Raw genomic sequence first — 13,095 nt, 5'->3', positions numbered from 1 at the left:
ATTTCACTGGAGGGCCAGTCTCTGAAGTGGCGCTGGAGTACTCCTGTTCGAACCCCTGGCCATTGACCTGTGGGGTTCCTCAGGGCTCAGTCTTATCCCTCATCCTGTTTAACATATACATGAAACCACTGGGGGATGTCATCCGGAGTTTTGGTGGTTAGTGACACCTATATGGGGATGACACCCAACTCTACTACTACTTCCCACCGAAAGCAAACAAAGCTGTCCTGACCCTAAAAAAGTGCCTATCATTTTACCTTGAATCTCTTTTCAGAGAGAAAAACTAGGGTATAAATTATAACAATAATAACCCCTGAAAGCTCAGTGGGAGTTAACCTGCATCAACACGGCAAAATATTTTGAACTCCCACAGCTATTCTTGTGGCTCTAATGCAAGGAGAATGTTCGCTGTCCTAACTGGGTCACACATACCCCACCAGAAGGAACAAAGCTCAATGGCAGAGTAGGAACAGTACTGTGCAAAGAGAAGGGCAGAAGCAAGCCTGGAAACTTCAGGCATCTTGCTGGACAGGTGCCACTGGATTTTGAAGCTCCCTGGCACCATCTTTGCCCAGTCGTTCCAGGCTCCCTGCAAGCACCATGAGAATAAGAGATACTACAAGAGAATGGCAATATGAAGAAAGGCTTGTAGGACTCTGTCAAAAATGGTGTTCTGTTGAATGCATGTGGTCACTACCACCTAGCAAACAGCCTGAGAGGAAAAGTCTCCAAGCCCAGATAGAAACATGGGGGGCAGGCGGGGAGAAGTACCTCTTCGAACCAGTTTCTGCTGCAGCTGCTGCTTTATGCGGGAGAAGAATTTATGAGGCGATTCCACTGCAACTGGGCCGCATACATTTTCATTTGTTGCAATATGGCTGGGCACTGAAACAAAAGAAGAAAACTCAGCAGGTCCTCAAATACAGAAACAACACTTGTAATGAGTTCAGGAAACTCTGTTAACCCATGGCCACCACGGGGATTGGCAGGCGCCTCATAAATGTAGCTTCTGGTTGAGTGAGAGCTACTATTAAAAATAGGCCTAACTAATACTATATCTCATACTATACCACACCATAAACTCTACATTGATTTGATGTTAATATTGAAATAAGGTAATAAAAAGCAAATAATGACAAACTGAACTTAATGTAACAGTTTTACTGTATTATCAAATACAGTGTTGAGAATGCAGTATGCACTTTTAATTAAAATAAAATTTTTCCAGCTGCTTGATTTCTAGTTAATTGCGAGTCTGCTGTAGTTTTCAATAGTAGAGTCTCTTGTTTTCAAACTTTCATAACAATACAATCAAGGTAGCGAAAAGCTGATCTTGCTGAGGAAATGCTGAAAACTATATTGGTGTAGACACACAATATAGATTAAACTATTAAATAAACTACTCTGAACATCCTTCAGCAGACAGCCTTGGCAAACCACCTCAGAATACTCCTTGCCGAAGGAAACCTATGATACCGATGAGGTTGCTATACATTGATGGGTGACTTCAAGGCTCATACAAACATTAAAAAGAGTACTAATTTAAAGCAGTTCAAAAGCATTTCAAACTTAACAATATAGCACCTGTTCTCTTTGAAAACTCTTCTGCAGCCAGGAGACAGAGGCTAGATCTACACTGCCCTATATCCCAGGATCAGATCCCAGGTTATTTTGCTTTTAACTGGATTATATGACTCGCCACTATGAATAATCTGGGAGAAAATAATCCGGGGTCAGATCTTCAAATATAGGGTAGTGTAGGAGGGGCCAAGGAGAAGGGGAGTAGGAAATAATAATAATAATAATAATAATAATAATAATAATAATAATAATAATAAACGAAAAATCAGTTGATGACCCAAAATGCAGACTGTGCAAGGAAACTGACGAAACCATGGATCATATCCTCAGCTGCTGTAAGAAAATTGCACAGACAGACTACAAACAGAGGCACAACTATGTGGCCCAAATGATTCATTGGAACTTATGCCTCAAGTACCACCTCCCAGCAGCAAAGAACTGGTGGGATCACAAACCTGCAAAAGTATTGGAAAATGAGCACGCAAAGATACCGTGAGACTTCCGAATCCAGACTGAGAAAGTTCTGGAACACAACACACCAGACATCACAGTTGTGGAAAAGAAAAAGGTTTGGATCATTGATGTTGCCATCCCAGGTGACAGTCACATTGTCGAAAAACAACAGGAAAAACTCAGCCGCTATCAGGACCTCAAGATTGAACTTCAAAGACTCTGGCAGAAACCAGTGCAGGTGGTCCCGGTGGTGATCGGCACGCATCATCCGAAAATACATCACACAGTCCTAGACACTTGGGAAGTGTTCGACTTGTGATTTTGTGATACAAAATCCAGCATATCTATCTTGTTTGCTGTGTCATAATAAAATAATAATAATAATACTTTATTTATACCCCACCACCATCTCCCCGTGGGGACTCGGGGCAGCTCACAATGTTACAAAAGTAACAGCGCAAATACATTAACAATATACACAGTTTAAAATATAAGAAGATGATAAAACTGAAGTTAAAACAAAGGTTTATGCAACAGTAATAATAGCAAACAACCACCAATGCAATTCAGTCAGCTTCAAAGGTGGGGGGGGGGGGAGACTATAGCAGCAATATAAGATAAAATCATTAGATTAAAATACCCCAATGAAAGGAACCTAATAACATTCAGAATAGAATTATAATGAGGCTGGTCATCCAATAGCTGTCTCTCCAAAGGCCAGCCCAAACATCCAGGTTTTCAATTGTTTCTTAAAGGATGGTAGGGAGGGCGTCAACCTAATCTCCCTAGGGAGGGTGTTCCAGAGCCGAGGGGCCACAGCCAAGAAGGATGGATGGGGGACTTTTATAGACAGGACTGAAAGAACAAACCTTTTTCCGCCTTGGCCTCTCCGTGTGGATCCTCAGCCAGCGGTTCCTTTGGCTTCTCTTCTTCGGCATTTGATTTCTCGCCTTGCCTTCCCAAAAGGCCTGGGCGTCTTGCAGGGGTGATGATGTAGTCTGCAATGCTGTTTGTGTTGTGAAGATTCCTTTCCGGAAGCTTGCCCTGCTGTATAGCTCTAAGAACTGCCCTGGTCTTCATGTCTGAGAAGACTTTTGATGGAGACTTAAAAGGCAGCCGCTCGCAAGCTTTACCTTTGAGGAAGGTGCTCCCTGTTGGTGGCATGGCTTCATGCTTCACGCCACACAAAGGTGACCCCGGTTCTTCAGTAACTGGCTTTATCTCACTGAGGTCAAGAAATAATTTATCAAAAGGAGCACCAGCGATGAGAGTTGACTGGAGGGTGTTTCCCCTTTTAACCTCTTTTCTCAAGCCATTATTTCCACAAGGAAGAACCGATGAAGGAAAAACAGCTTCTTTGACAGGTGAACCAGAAGTTCTGTCCACCCGAAATTTCCCTAAGTCTTTTAGAGGCGTGCCTCCAGGGATGATGCTGAGGGAAACGGCTTTCATCTCTCCTCTTCTACCCAAAGGGAATGGAGACATCAAAATCCCTCAAACTATCAGTGAGGTAGCAAGTACCTTAACAAAACTTGACTCTTCCATTTTGTTCCAATGGCAAAGTCTTTCAATTTGATTTTTTTTTATTATGAAAAGAGGGCCTTCACATCTTAGCTAAAAAGAAAAATACAATGGTTAGTTTTGTGTCTAAGAACAATAATATTATTTACACCAGACTCAAGTAACAATTGCTGATCTTTGTCCTAGTTTTCAGGATACAAAACTCCTCATGTTGACTGGCAAGTGACCATAACAAGTTACCCATAATCTGGGGAAAGAAATGGATGGCTGTCCAGGAATGCAGCAAACCAGGGAGAGAGAGGGCCAGGATGAGGACACTTCCACACAAACAATTCTTGTTTTAAGAACGTGGGATACAGCAATAACAACTACTACAGAGTATATGAAGCTTTCCTTCATTCTCCAAAACTCTTCATTCTACATACTCTCTTTCACACACACAAAAAACAAAAACCTGAGGATAAGGAGATTTGGAACAACAACAACAACAACAAAACAACTTAATTTTTAAACCCCGCCACCGTCTTCCCAAAGGGACTTGGAACGGCTTACATGCGGGACCAAGCCCAGAGTGTATAACAACATTCACCAGCTGAAAACCAGTTGAAAATGTAGTGACATATAATATAACATAAATAGTCTAATTAAAACAGTTAAAGACAGCAGGGTATAAAAACATCATAAAAGTGTGTCAAATTGACCTCAACAATCAGTAACCAGGAATATGGTGGGCATGATCAGACTACAGAAGGCTGGGCATGGACTTGTGCAAGAAGCAAACTATAGGGCCAGGGCTGGGGGTAAAGGGCTGAGCACAAGCTTATCAGTAAATTAGGGCTAGGCAAAAGAGGAAGGTAGACGGTACCAGAGGATGATTACTTCTCTACACCCAAACCCAACTCGGCCCGTCTGTCTGTCTATCTAGCTATATTTCCCTCACCCAGACTGACAATTCCCAGAATGGCTGCTTAGGGTTGATGGGATTTGTATCTACAGAAGGCAGATAGATGGCATCAGATGATGATTCTTTCCCTCCCATAAAACCCAGGTCTCCAGATGTGATTCTGTCTGTCTGTCTACCCACCCGCCCATCAATTCACATCTCTCCCTCACACAGACTAACAGTTCCCAAAATATCTAACAGGGGATGCTGAGGTCTGTAGTCCAAAAACAGAGGTGAAGGAACTGCCTCAGATGATGATGAATTTAACAATACGCATCCATGGCCCTAAGGACAGCTACGTGAGATGAACAGAAAGCAAAAAGCGGCTTTTGTTTTTGTCCCTCCCACTATAACTTAATTATTTTAATAGGTATGTGACATCTTCTCACCATGCCAATTTTTTGTTTTATCATTGTGATTGATCACCATTCATATTCTTCTTCATGCTGATGGACTATTTGCCATGCTCGGCTTCACCATTAAACTGTTTTATACCGGACCAATTCATTGGAAACACAGCAAAGGAGCACTTTAGATATTCCATAGTTTACTCTGTATTAGTTCCTATTACTAATGATTTAAAGACAAGATTCAAAGCATGTGTAAATTGAGCCAACAATTTGATGCAGCAGCTTAAAAGCCTATGGGATCAGGCATGGGCAAGCTTCAACCCTCCAGGCTGTTAGGAATTGTGAAAGTTGACGTCCAAAACACTTGGAGGATCAGTTTGTCCAAGCCTGGTCTAGAGTGAGGAAAGTCATGGTGCCTCTCTATTCTGCTTTGGTCAGATCACATCTGGAATACTGTGTCCAACTCTGGGCACAATTTAAGAGAGATATTGACTCTAAGCTGGAAGGGGTCCAGAGGAAGAGGGCAACTAAAATATCAAAGGTCTTGAGACCATGAATAATCCCTATGAGGAGTGTCTTAATGAGCTGGGTCTGTTTAACCTGCAGAAGAGAAGGTTGAGAGGAGCCATGCATAAATATGTGAAAGGCTGTCATAAGGAGGAGGGAGTAAGCTTGTTTTCTGCTGCCCTGGAAACTAGGACTCTATAGAGCCATGGGTTCAAATCCCAGGAAAGTATTTTTTTTCCGTGTCAGGAGCAAGCAGAGTTGCTTCTGGAGTGAGAGAATTGGCCATCTGCAAGGACGTTGCCCAGGGGACGCCCGGATGTTTTTGATGTTTTACCATTGTGGGAGGCTTCTCTCATGTCCCCGCATGGAGCTGGAGCTGATAGAGGGAGCTCATCCACGCTCTCTCCGGGTGGGATTCGAACCTGGCAACCTTCAGGTCAGCAACCCAACCTTCAAGTCACAAGGCTTTTATCCCCTAGGCCACCGGAGGCTCCAGGAAAGTAGATTCCACCTGAACATTTTTAGGAAGAACTTCCTGACAGTAAGAAGAGCTGTTCAGCAGTGGAACTCTATGTCTTGGAATTCAGTGGAAACTCCTTCCTTGGAAGCTTTTTAAAAAAACAGAGGCTGGATGGCAGAAAGGATTGGCCTAGATGGTCTAAAGGTAAAGGTTTCCCCTGACGTTAAGTCCAGTCATGTCTGACTCCGGGTGTTGGTGCACATCTCCATTTCTAAGCCGATGAGCCGGCGTTGTCTGTAGACACCTCCAAGGTCATGTGGCCGGCATGACTGCATGGAGCACCGTTACCTTCCCGCCAGACCTATTGATCTACTCACATTGGCATGTTTTCAACTACTAGGTTGGCAGGAGCTGGAGCTAACAGCGGGCGCTCACGCTGCTCCCGGGGTTTGAACGTTCGGTCTCCAGTTCAGTGCTTTAATGCACTTCGCCACCGGGGCTATGGAGTCTCTATGATTTTATGAATTATTCTCAGCCATCTTGAACTTCCAGAATCTAAAATGATCAACTTACTGTAAAAGCAGCAAAAAATGTGTAAATAACATGCCGTCTCCAAGTGACAAACATCCCAACTTACAGAGGTCTCCTAGTTATGAAGAAAGCAGGACAGCAGGAAGAAAGTGAAATTTCCCCCTCAAAAAGAACGGAAATCTACTCCTGGAAGAATTATTATCATGAGGTAATGGGGTCTCCACTGAAGCTTTATCTTGTTTCTACAATAAACCAAATCCAATTATCACAGAGACAGAAAGGAAGATGAAATCTTCTGAACAGGGACACAGACAGCAGAACAAATACCCTTCCCTATTTTTTTTAAAAAAACATTATTACATAATAAATGATAATATATTATTTATATGCTGCTCTTTTCCCTATAATAATACTGTATCATTATTGTATTACAGTAGAGTCTCGCTTATCCAACGTAAACGGGCCGGCAGAACGTTGGATAAGTGAATATGTTGGATAATAAGGAGAGATTAAGGAAAATCTTATTAAACATTAAATTGGGATATGATTTTACAAATTAAGCACCAAAACATCATGTCATAAAACAAATTTGACAGAAAAAATAGTTCAATACACAGTAATGCTATGTAGTAATTACTGTATTTACGAATTTAGCACCAAAATATCATGATATATTGAAAACATTGACTACAAAAATGCATTGGATTATCCAGAACGTTGGATAAGTGAGACTCTACTGTGTGTATATATATGTATATATATATATATATATATATATTATAGAAAATATTAGAATAATATATATTACACATATTATTGAAAGCTTTGATGAGGAAAATCTGTAAAAAAATTAAAAGAAATATAAAAATTGCTGTCATGTCCTCATTTAAATGGACTTCAGGCGAGAACTAGGCCTCTCAACCATGGGCCTTTACTATGATCATGGCTATTGGTTTTATTATTATGGCTATTATCATTATCATTATGGCTATTAATGTTATTATTATGGCTATGGGTAATCTCCTCCCTACCTTCTCGACGTATTTCGCCTTCTTTCCTTCTTTCCTTCGGCGGCTCCTTCTCCTCACAGACTAACCGCCGTTATGTTCAAATCTCCGCCGCGTCCCCTCCGCCGCCGCTGATTGGTCGGGAGGTCGAAATTGCGTCACCACGTCGCGGGGCGCGGAAATGCCTCCGTCGGCCATTTTGGAGACGGGCGAAATTTAAAAAATAGGCAAAGGGAAACTGATCAGCCCTTTCACTTACAGTCTTGAAGAAACCAGTTAATGGTAGCGTGTGTGTGTGGGAACTACATTATCTTTATTTAGCATTCACCGAAATGCCTCTAAAAGAAGAAGAAAGGCCTCTGAGGAGAAATTCCCAGTGGGCATGCGCAGTGCCCTTCTTGCGTTGCTGGGTCTCACATCGGTAGTGGGCGGCGCATGCGCATTTCCAAGCCTGTCGTTCTCTCCCTGGAAGAAAGGGCTCACCGTGCGCGCGTGCGCAGTGCGCTGCTTTCGCTGCCAGTCCCCGTATTCGGCGGGGGGGGGGGGATATCTGTAGCGCATGCGCACATCCAAGCCTCTCATTCTCTCCCAACTTCTGGGAAGTGTCCCAGTTTCTTTCTTTCTCCCTCCATTTGCTCTCAACTTTCATTCGTTGCTATGCAAAAGAAGTGGGGAGGAGGATATTTTAGTGCTAAATTTATAAATATAATAATTACTACATAATGTTACTCAGTGGATCCACGAGAAATCTTTCAAGACTCCTCTTGACCACCTTTTCGTGGCATCAACAGGGACAAATGTCAGCCATAGGGTTTGGAAATTAGAAGAGTGCTACCAAAAGTAGAAGTGTTGCTGCATATAATATGGAGTATACACTGTAGAATTAATGCAGTTTGAATTTCTGATTTAATTTGAGGGTGTGGAGTCATGCTGTTGTGCATAGAGGCACATTGCACATGGAGAGCATCTACATTAGTATTAATACAGTTTGAAAATCTGCATTCGGTTTGAGGCTGTAGGTGTGTACCACCCCTAAGCAGCGCGAACACTGGAAATCAACACGGAGGCCAATAAACAATCTAATGTCTTTATTAAAGCAATAAAAGTTCTAAACAAAAATAAGCAGAGTATATAGTCCAGCAGTTGACCTTTTAGAGAAGATCAAAATTAGTCCAATATAATGAAGTTATATGTCCAGTATTAGAGTCCAAAGTCTATAATCCAAATAACTGAAACACATTCAAACTCTTTGGAAGTTTGAGTGGGGAAAGAGCAAGGTTTCACAGGGAGATTCTTGAAGTAAAGTCCAGAACAAGGATTCAAGGCTAGGCAAGGTAATTCGTGGTGGATCTGAAATGCAGTCCAAACTTGACAAGGAGTGGAACGCAACTCCTGGTCTACTCATGAGTAAGCACACCGGAGGGCCGCTTGGAAGCTCAGGAACAAGAGACGATGTTCTTCAATCAATAGTCACGTTGACACCGCGATAGGGAAAACTCAGCGCAGAACTTTTATGGAAGTTCAAGAGCTCCCCCCAAGCAGGTGTTTGACTCCCCAAATCTTCCCAGAGAACGGAGCTGTTTCAACATCGTACCAGATGCCTGCCTCCCCGAAACTTCCCAAGGGAAACGGTTTAGCCACAATCACCTCTCTCCGCTAATCTCACGCTTCTCCTTAAAATCTGCTTTTGTGAGAGATCTGTTTTGAGAAATGCCCTTCTATCAAAGACCAAACTTTCCAGAGAACCAGGCTCCGTTTCAAGGGCGTCTCTAATTGGCTCTGGCACGAAAATGTCAACAGGAGACATCTGGAAAGGGAAGGAATCTTGCTGAGATGGAAAAAAGCCCAAATCCTCTTCAGTTTGATCTGTGATGGCTGCGGGGTCATGGGCCAAAGGTCCCTGAGACATCACAGTAGGAGACTGTGGAGTCGTGCTTTTGTACATTGGTGCACATTGCACATAGAGGCACATTGCACCTAGAGAGCATCTACCTTGTTGAATTAATGCATTATGAATTTCTGCATTTGGTTTGAGGCTGTGGAGCTGTGCTATAGAGTTTTGCATTGGTGCATAATGTGCATAGAGGCACATTGCACATGGCAGTTATTTATACTATTGAATGAATGCAGTTTGAATTTCTGCATTTGGTTTGAGGATGTGTAGTGCTGTTGTGCATTGGTGCGCATTGTGCATAGAGGCGCATTGCACATGCTGATTATTTACACAATTGGATGAATGCAGTCTGAATTTCTTCATTCGGTTTGAGGCTGTGGAGTCGTGCTGTTGTGCACACTGTGAGCATGAAGCGGGCGCATTGGATGATGCGCCTTTGGTCGCACTGTATTGCCGTCCAGCCGAAAGGTACTGTTGTTCCTCCTCCATTGAAGGACACGTGTGCACATTTATGCCATGCAGATGTGCCCATTGATTTGCTCTGTGGTGCTTTCTCCCGTTTCCGTGCGCCAAAGCCGAGCCCCCTTTAAGTCCCACTAAAACCCTCCTCCTCCCTCTTCGGTTTCAAATCAATCAGAGCACCTTTGAAATGAGCAGAGGGTTCCACAAAGTGCTTTGCTTTGACTGGATTATGGAGGAACTCAAGGCGCTGCCTTATCTGCAAGGCTTCAGGCACCGGGAGAGGGGCAAAGGGGCTTCTTATCAGCCAAAGTGAGCCATGCGCTCCGCTTTATAGATCCCGTTGCAGGGGAACCGGCACCGTATGGGGTGCAGTTAGGAATGCATGGCAGGCTTAGCTCTCCATGGGGCTCCCTATGAGTCCGGGCCTCGATCCGGTAAGATCTGCACATAATATGAAGCTGTTTGTTCCTATAGCCCAATAGTCTCAACCTTCCTAGTGTCGCGACCCCTTAATGCAATTCCTCATGTGGTGGTGACCCCCAAACATAAAATTATTTTTGTTGCTATTTCATAACTGTCATTTTGCTGCTGTTATGTATTGCAATGTAAATATCTGATATGCAGGATGTATTTGTTGATGTTGTAGAAATGAATAAATAGATAAATACAGTAGTGTCAAGGGGCCTACGAACGACGAAGGTTCTTTCAGGCAGGGGGAAGCTTTTATCCCATCCGCTGCCCCAAATTTGTAAAGAATAATAACAACTGCCACCAATTTGGAAAGATGTAACCACCAAAGACTCAGGGAGGAGACCTTTTACTTTTACTTCTTTCTTCTTTTCATTCACTTTAGATGGTAGTTTATTCAGGCACAGAGCTTAGTGGTTACAATATTGTTTCTCACGTAGAGGTATTCTTATTAACAGTTACAATTCTAGAATAAGATGAATCAACTCTCTAAAGTATCTCTAAAGTATCACTTCTTTTACCTAAGGTAGTTAAACCCTATTCCTCTGCCACTTTTATACCACAGTCACCCCTGTGGTATGCTATCACAGATTCTCTGTTCCTTACCAGGACACAGATTATATTAAATAAGTCAACAAACTTATTTTAAACTGACTCAAAATGTACAATTGAGTCCCCTTGATCCCATCAACCTAGGATCAGGATCAATCTTCCCTGTGCCTCATCAGAGCACAGACTGACCCTCTTTTTTAAAAACTCTGCACTTCTTCAGCTAAACGCAGTTGGCTCCGCCTACTTCTCCATGGCAACCAGCCTCTGAGTGCTGAGATGCAATAACTGTAATACTTACCCTTTTAAAACACAAACACACAATTAAACATAACATCTGTAAACCAAAAATTTGTACTTCATTACAAGAAGAGTCTCACTTATCCAACATAAATGGGCCAGCAGAGCGCTGGATAAGCAAAAATGTTGGATAATGAGGAGGGATTAAGAAAAAGCCTATTAAACATCAAATTATGTTATGATTTTACACATTAAGCACCCAAAACGTCATGTTTTACAAGAAATCGACAGAAAAAGCAGTCCAAATGACGGTAACGTTATGTAGTAATTACTGTATTTATGAATTTAGCACCAAAAATTGCAATATATTAAAAAATATTATCTAAAACAACATTGGCTACTAACAAATTGACTACAAATAAAGATAGAATTGCATAAAATGAACTTACAGTAACAACATTGTAAGAAATTAAATCCATAAAAAGTTCAATCCTTGCTGCCAAGAGAAACAGCTGTGGATCAGGGCGGAAGGCAAACTGCGTTGCATAATCCAGAACGTTGGATAAGTGAATGTTGGGTAAGTGAGACTCTACCGTAGAAGCTTTAGCACAGTTTCTGAATCAAGATAAACCCTGCCGTATAATAAAATGTCACTCAGGCTTGTGCAACAAATAACAGTATCTTTACTTCAGTTCAAATGTTCAAACAGGGCAACAATATATATAACAGTATTTCTGAATTCACACAGAGAACATAGAGAATAAACAGTCCCTTTTAACAGTCATTAAATATGCCTCATTTGCCATATAAATAATCAGGCTTTGAAGAGTATGGCAGCCATTTCTTCCTTGACCATTTTCAGTCAGCTGCTCTCCTCCCTACCTGAGATGAAAGTGGCAGTTAAAACTGCCTCAACACCAAGCTAGAGGCAGCAGCCAATCAGAATTCTGGCTCCTGGCTGGCTCAGCCAATCAGCTGTCGCCACATACCTTTCCAGTCAACTCATTCCATCATGGTGTCTTTTTTACAGACCCTCACAGTATGTTCATTCACAAATTTGGCACAAATACCCGACATGCCCGAATTTGGGCATAAAGACTTTCTGTATATATTTCAGATTTCAATATTAATGTCAAAAATACAAAGTATGATTTCACATAGGATTTGTGCTACATTAGAACAGTAAAGACAAATATCACTTAAGTAAAATAAACATTAAATATTAAATAACCAAAAAAATTAAATAAGGTGTAAACCAGGGTTCCTCAAACTTTTTAAGCCGAGGGCCGGTCCACAATCCTTCAGACTGTTGAGGGGCTGGATTATCATTTGAAAAAAAATACAAACAAATTCCGATGCACGCTGCATATGTCTTATCTGTAGTGCAAAAACAACAACAACAACAATGAAAGAACAATCCAATATTTAAAAATAAAAACAATTTTAACCAACATACATTTATCAGGATTTCAATGGGAAGTGTGGTCCTGCTTCTGGCTAATGAGATAGTCAAGTTAATTAGGGTTGTTGTTGCTGTTGTTGTTGTTGTGTGCCTTCAAGTCATTTCAGACTTTGGGTGAGTCTAAGTCTAAAATTTATTTTTTATTTACTGCATTTATTTACTACATTTGTATCACACCCTTCTGACCCCAAAGGGGACTCAGAGTGGCTTACAAATTATATGTACATACAATATATTATATTATTAGCATAGCACAATATTAGCATTATATATTACTATATTGAACGATACCACTATACTGTAATATTATTAGTAATATTATATGTAATATAGAATATATAATTATTATTATATGGTATTATTATTAGTGTTATATTGTATTACATTATAATATTTCTATCAATATTATATTATATACAATATTATATTATTAAAACTGATATAAAAATATCAGGTAAATGACCTTGGAGGGCCGCATCCGGCCCCCAGGCCTTAGTTTGGGGACCCCTGATCTAACATATTTGCTTATCCAACGTTCTTATCCAACGTTGGCTTATCCAACGTTCATTGTTAGGAATTGTGGGAGGTGAAGCCCAAAACACCTGGAGGGCCGAAAGTTTGCCCAGGCCTGCTTAATAGGGACTCAAAGGACCTTGGCCTTGCCACT

General features: G+C 41.5%; 1 protein-coding gene across 3 annotated transcripts in view; it reads right to left on the bottom strand.

Annotated features, from left to right (window-relative positions):
• The window catches only part of mis18bp1 (MIS18 binding protein 1), a 29,604-nt gene extending 21,884 nt beyond the window's left edge, over positions 1-7,720 (bottom strand). Inside the window, exons 1-4 of one of the 3 annotated variants that reach the window (XM_062968729.1) lie at positions 7,378-7,718; positions 6,453-6,588; positions 2,904-3,648; positions 772-885 (exon numbers count right to left, since the gene is read on the bottom strand). In XM_062968729.1, the coding sequence (XP_062824799.1) occupies positions 772-885; positions 2,904-3,519 (730 nt within the window). In that variant the 5' untranslated portion in view covers positions 3,520-3,648; positions 6,453-6,588; positions 7,378-7,718. Of the gene's footprint in view, positions 1-771; positions 886-2,903; positions 3,649-6,452; positions 6,589-7,377 lie in introns of all 3 variants that reach the window. The other 2 variants (XM_062968730.1, XM_062968728.1) reach the window with 2 other exon arrangements.
• Between the last annotated feature and the right edge of the window lie 5,375 nt (positions 7,721-13,095).

This window comes from Anolis carolinensis, chromosome 1, assembly GCF_035594765.1.
Source record: "Anolis carolinensis isolate JA03-04 chromosome 1, rAnoCar3.1.pri, whole genome shotgun sequence".
Classification (NCBI taxonomy): Eukaryota; Metazoa; Chordata; class Lepidosauria; order Squamata; family Dactyloidae; genus Anolis; species Anolis carolinensis.
This window is presented reverse-complemented; position numbering and strand designations above follow the sequence as displayed.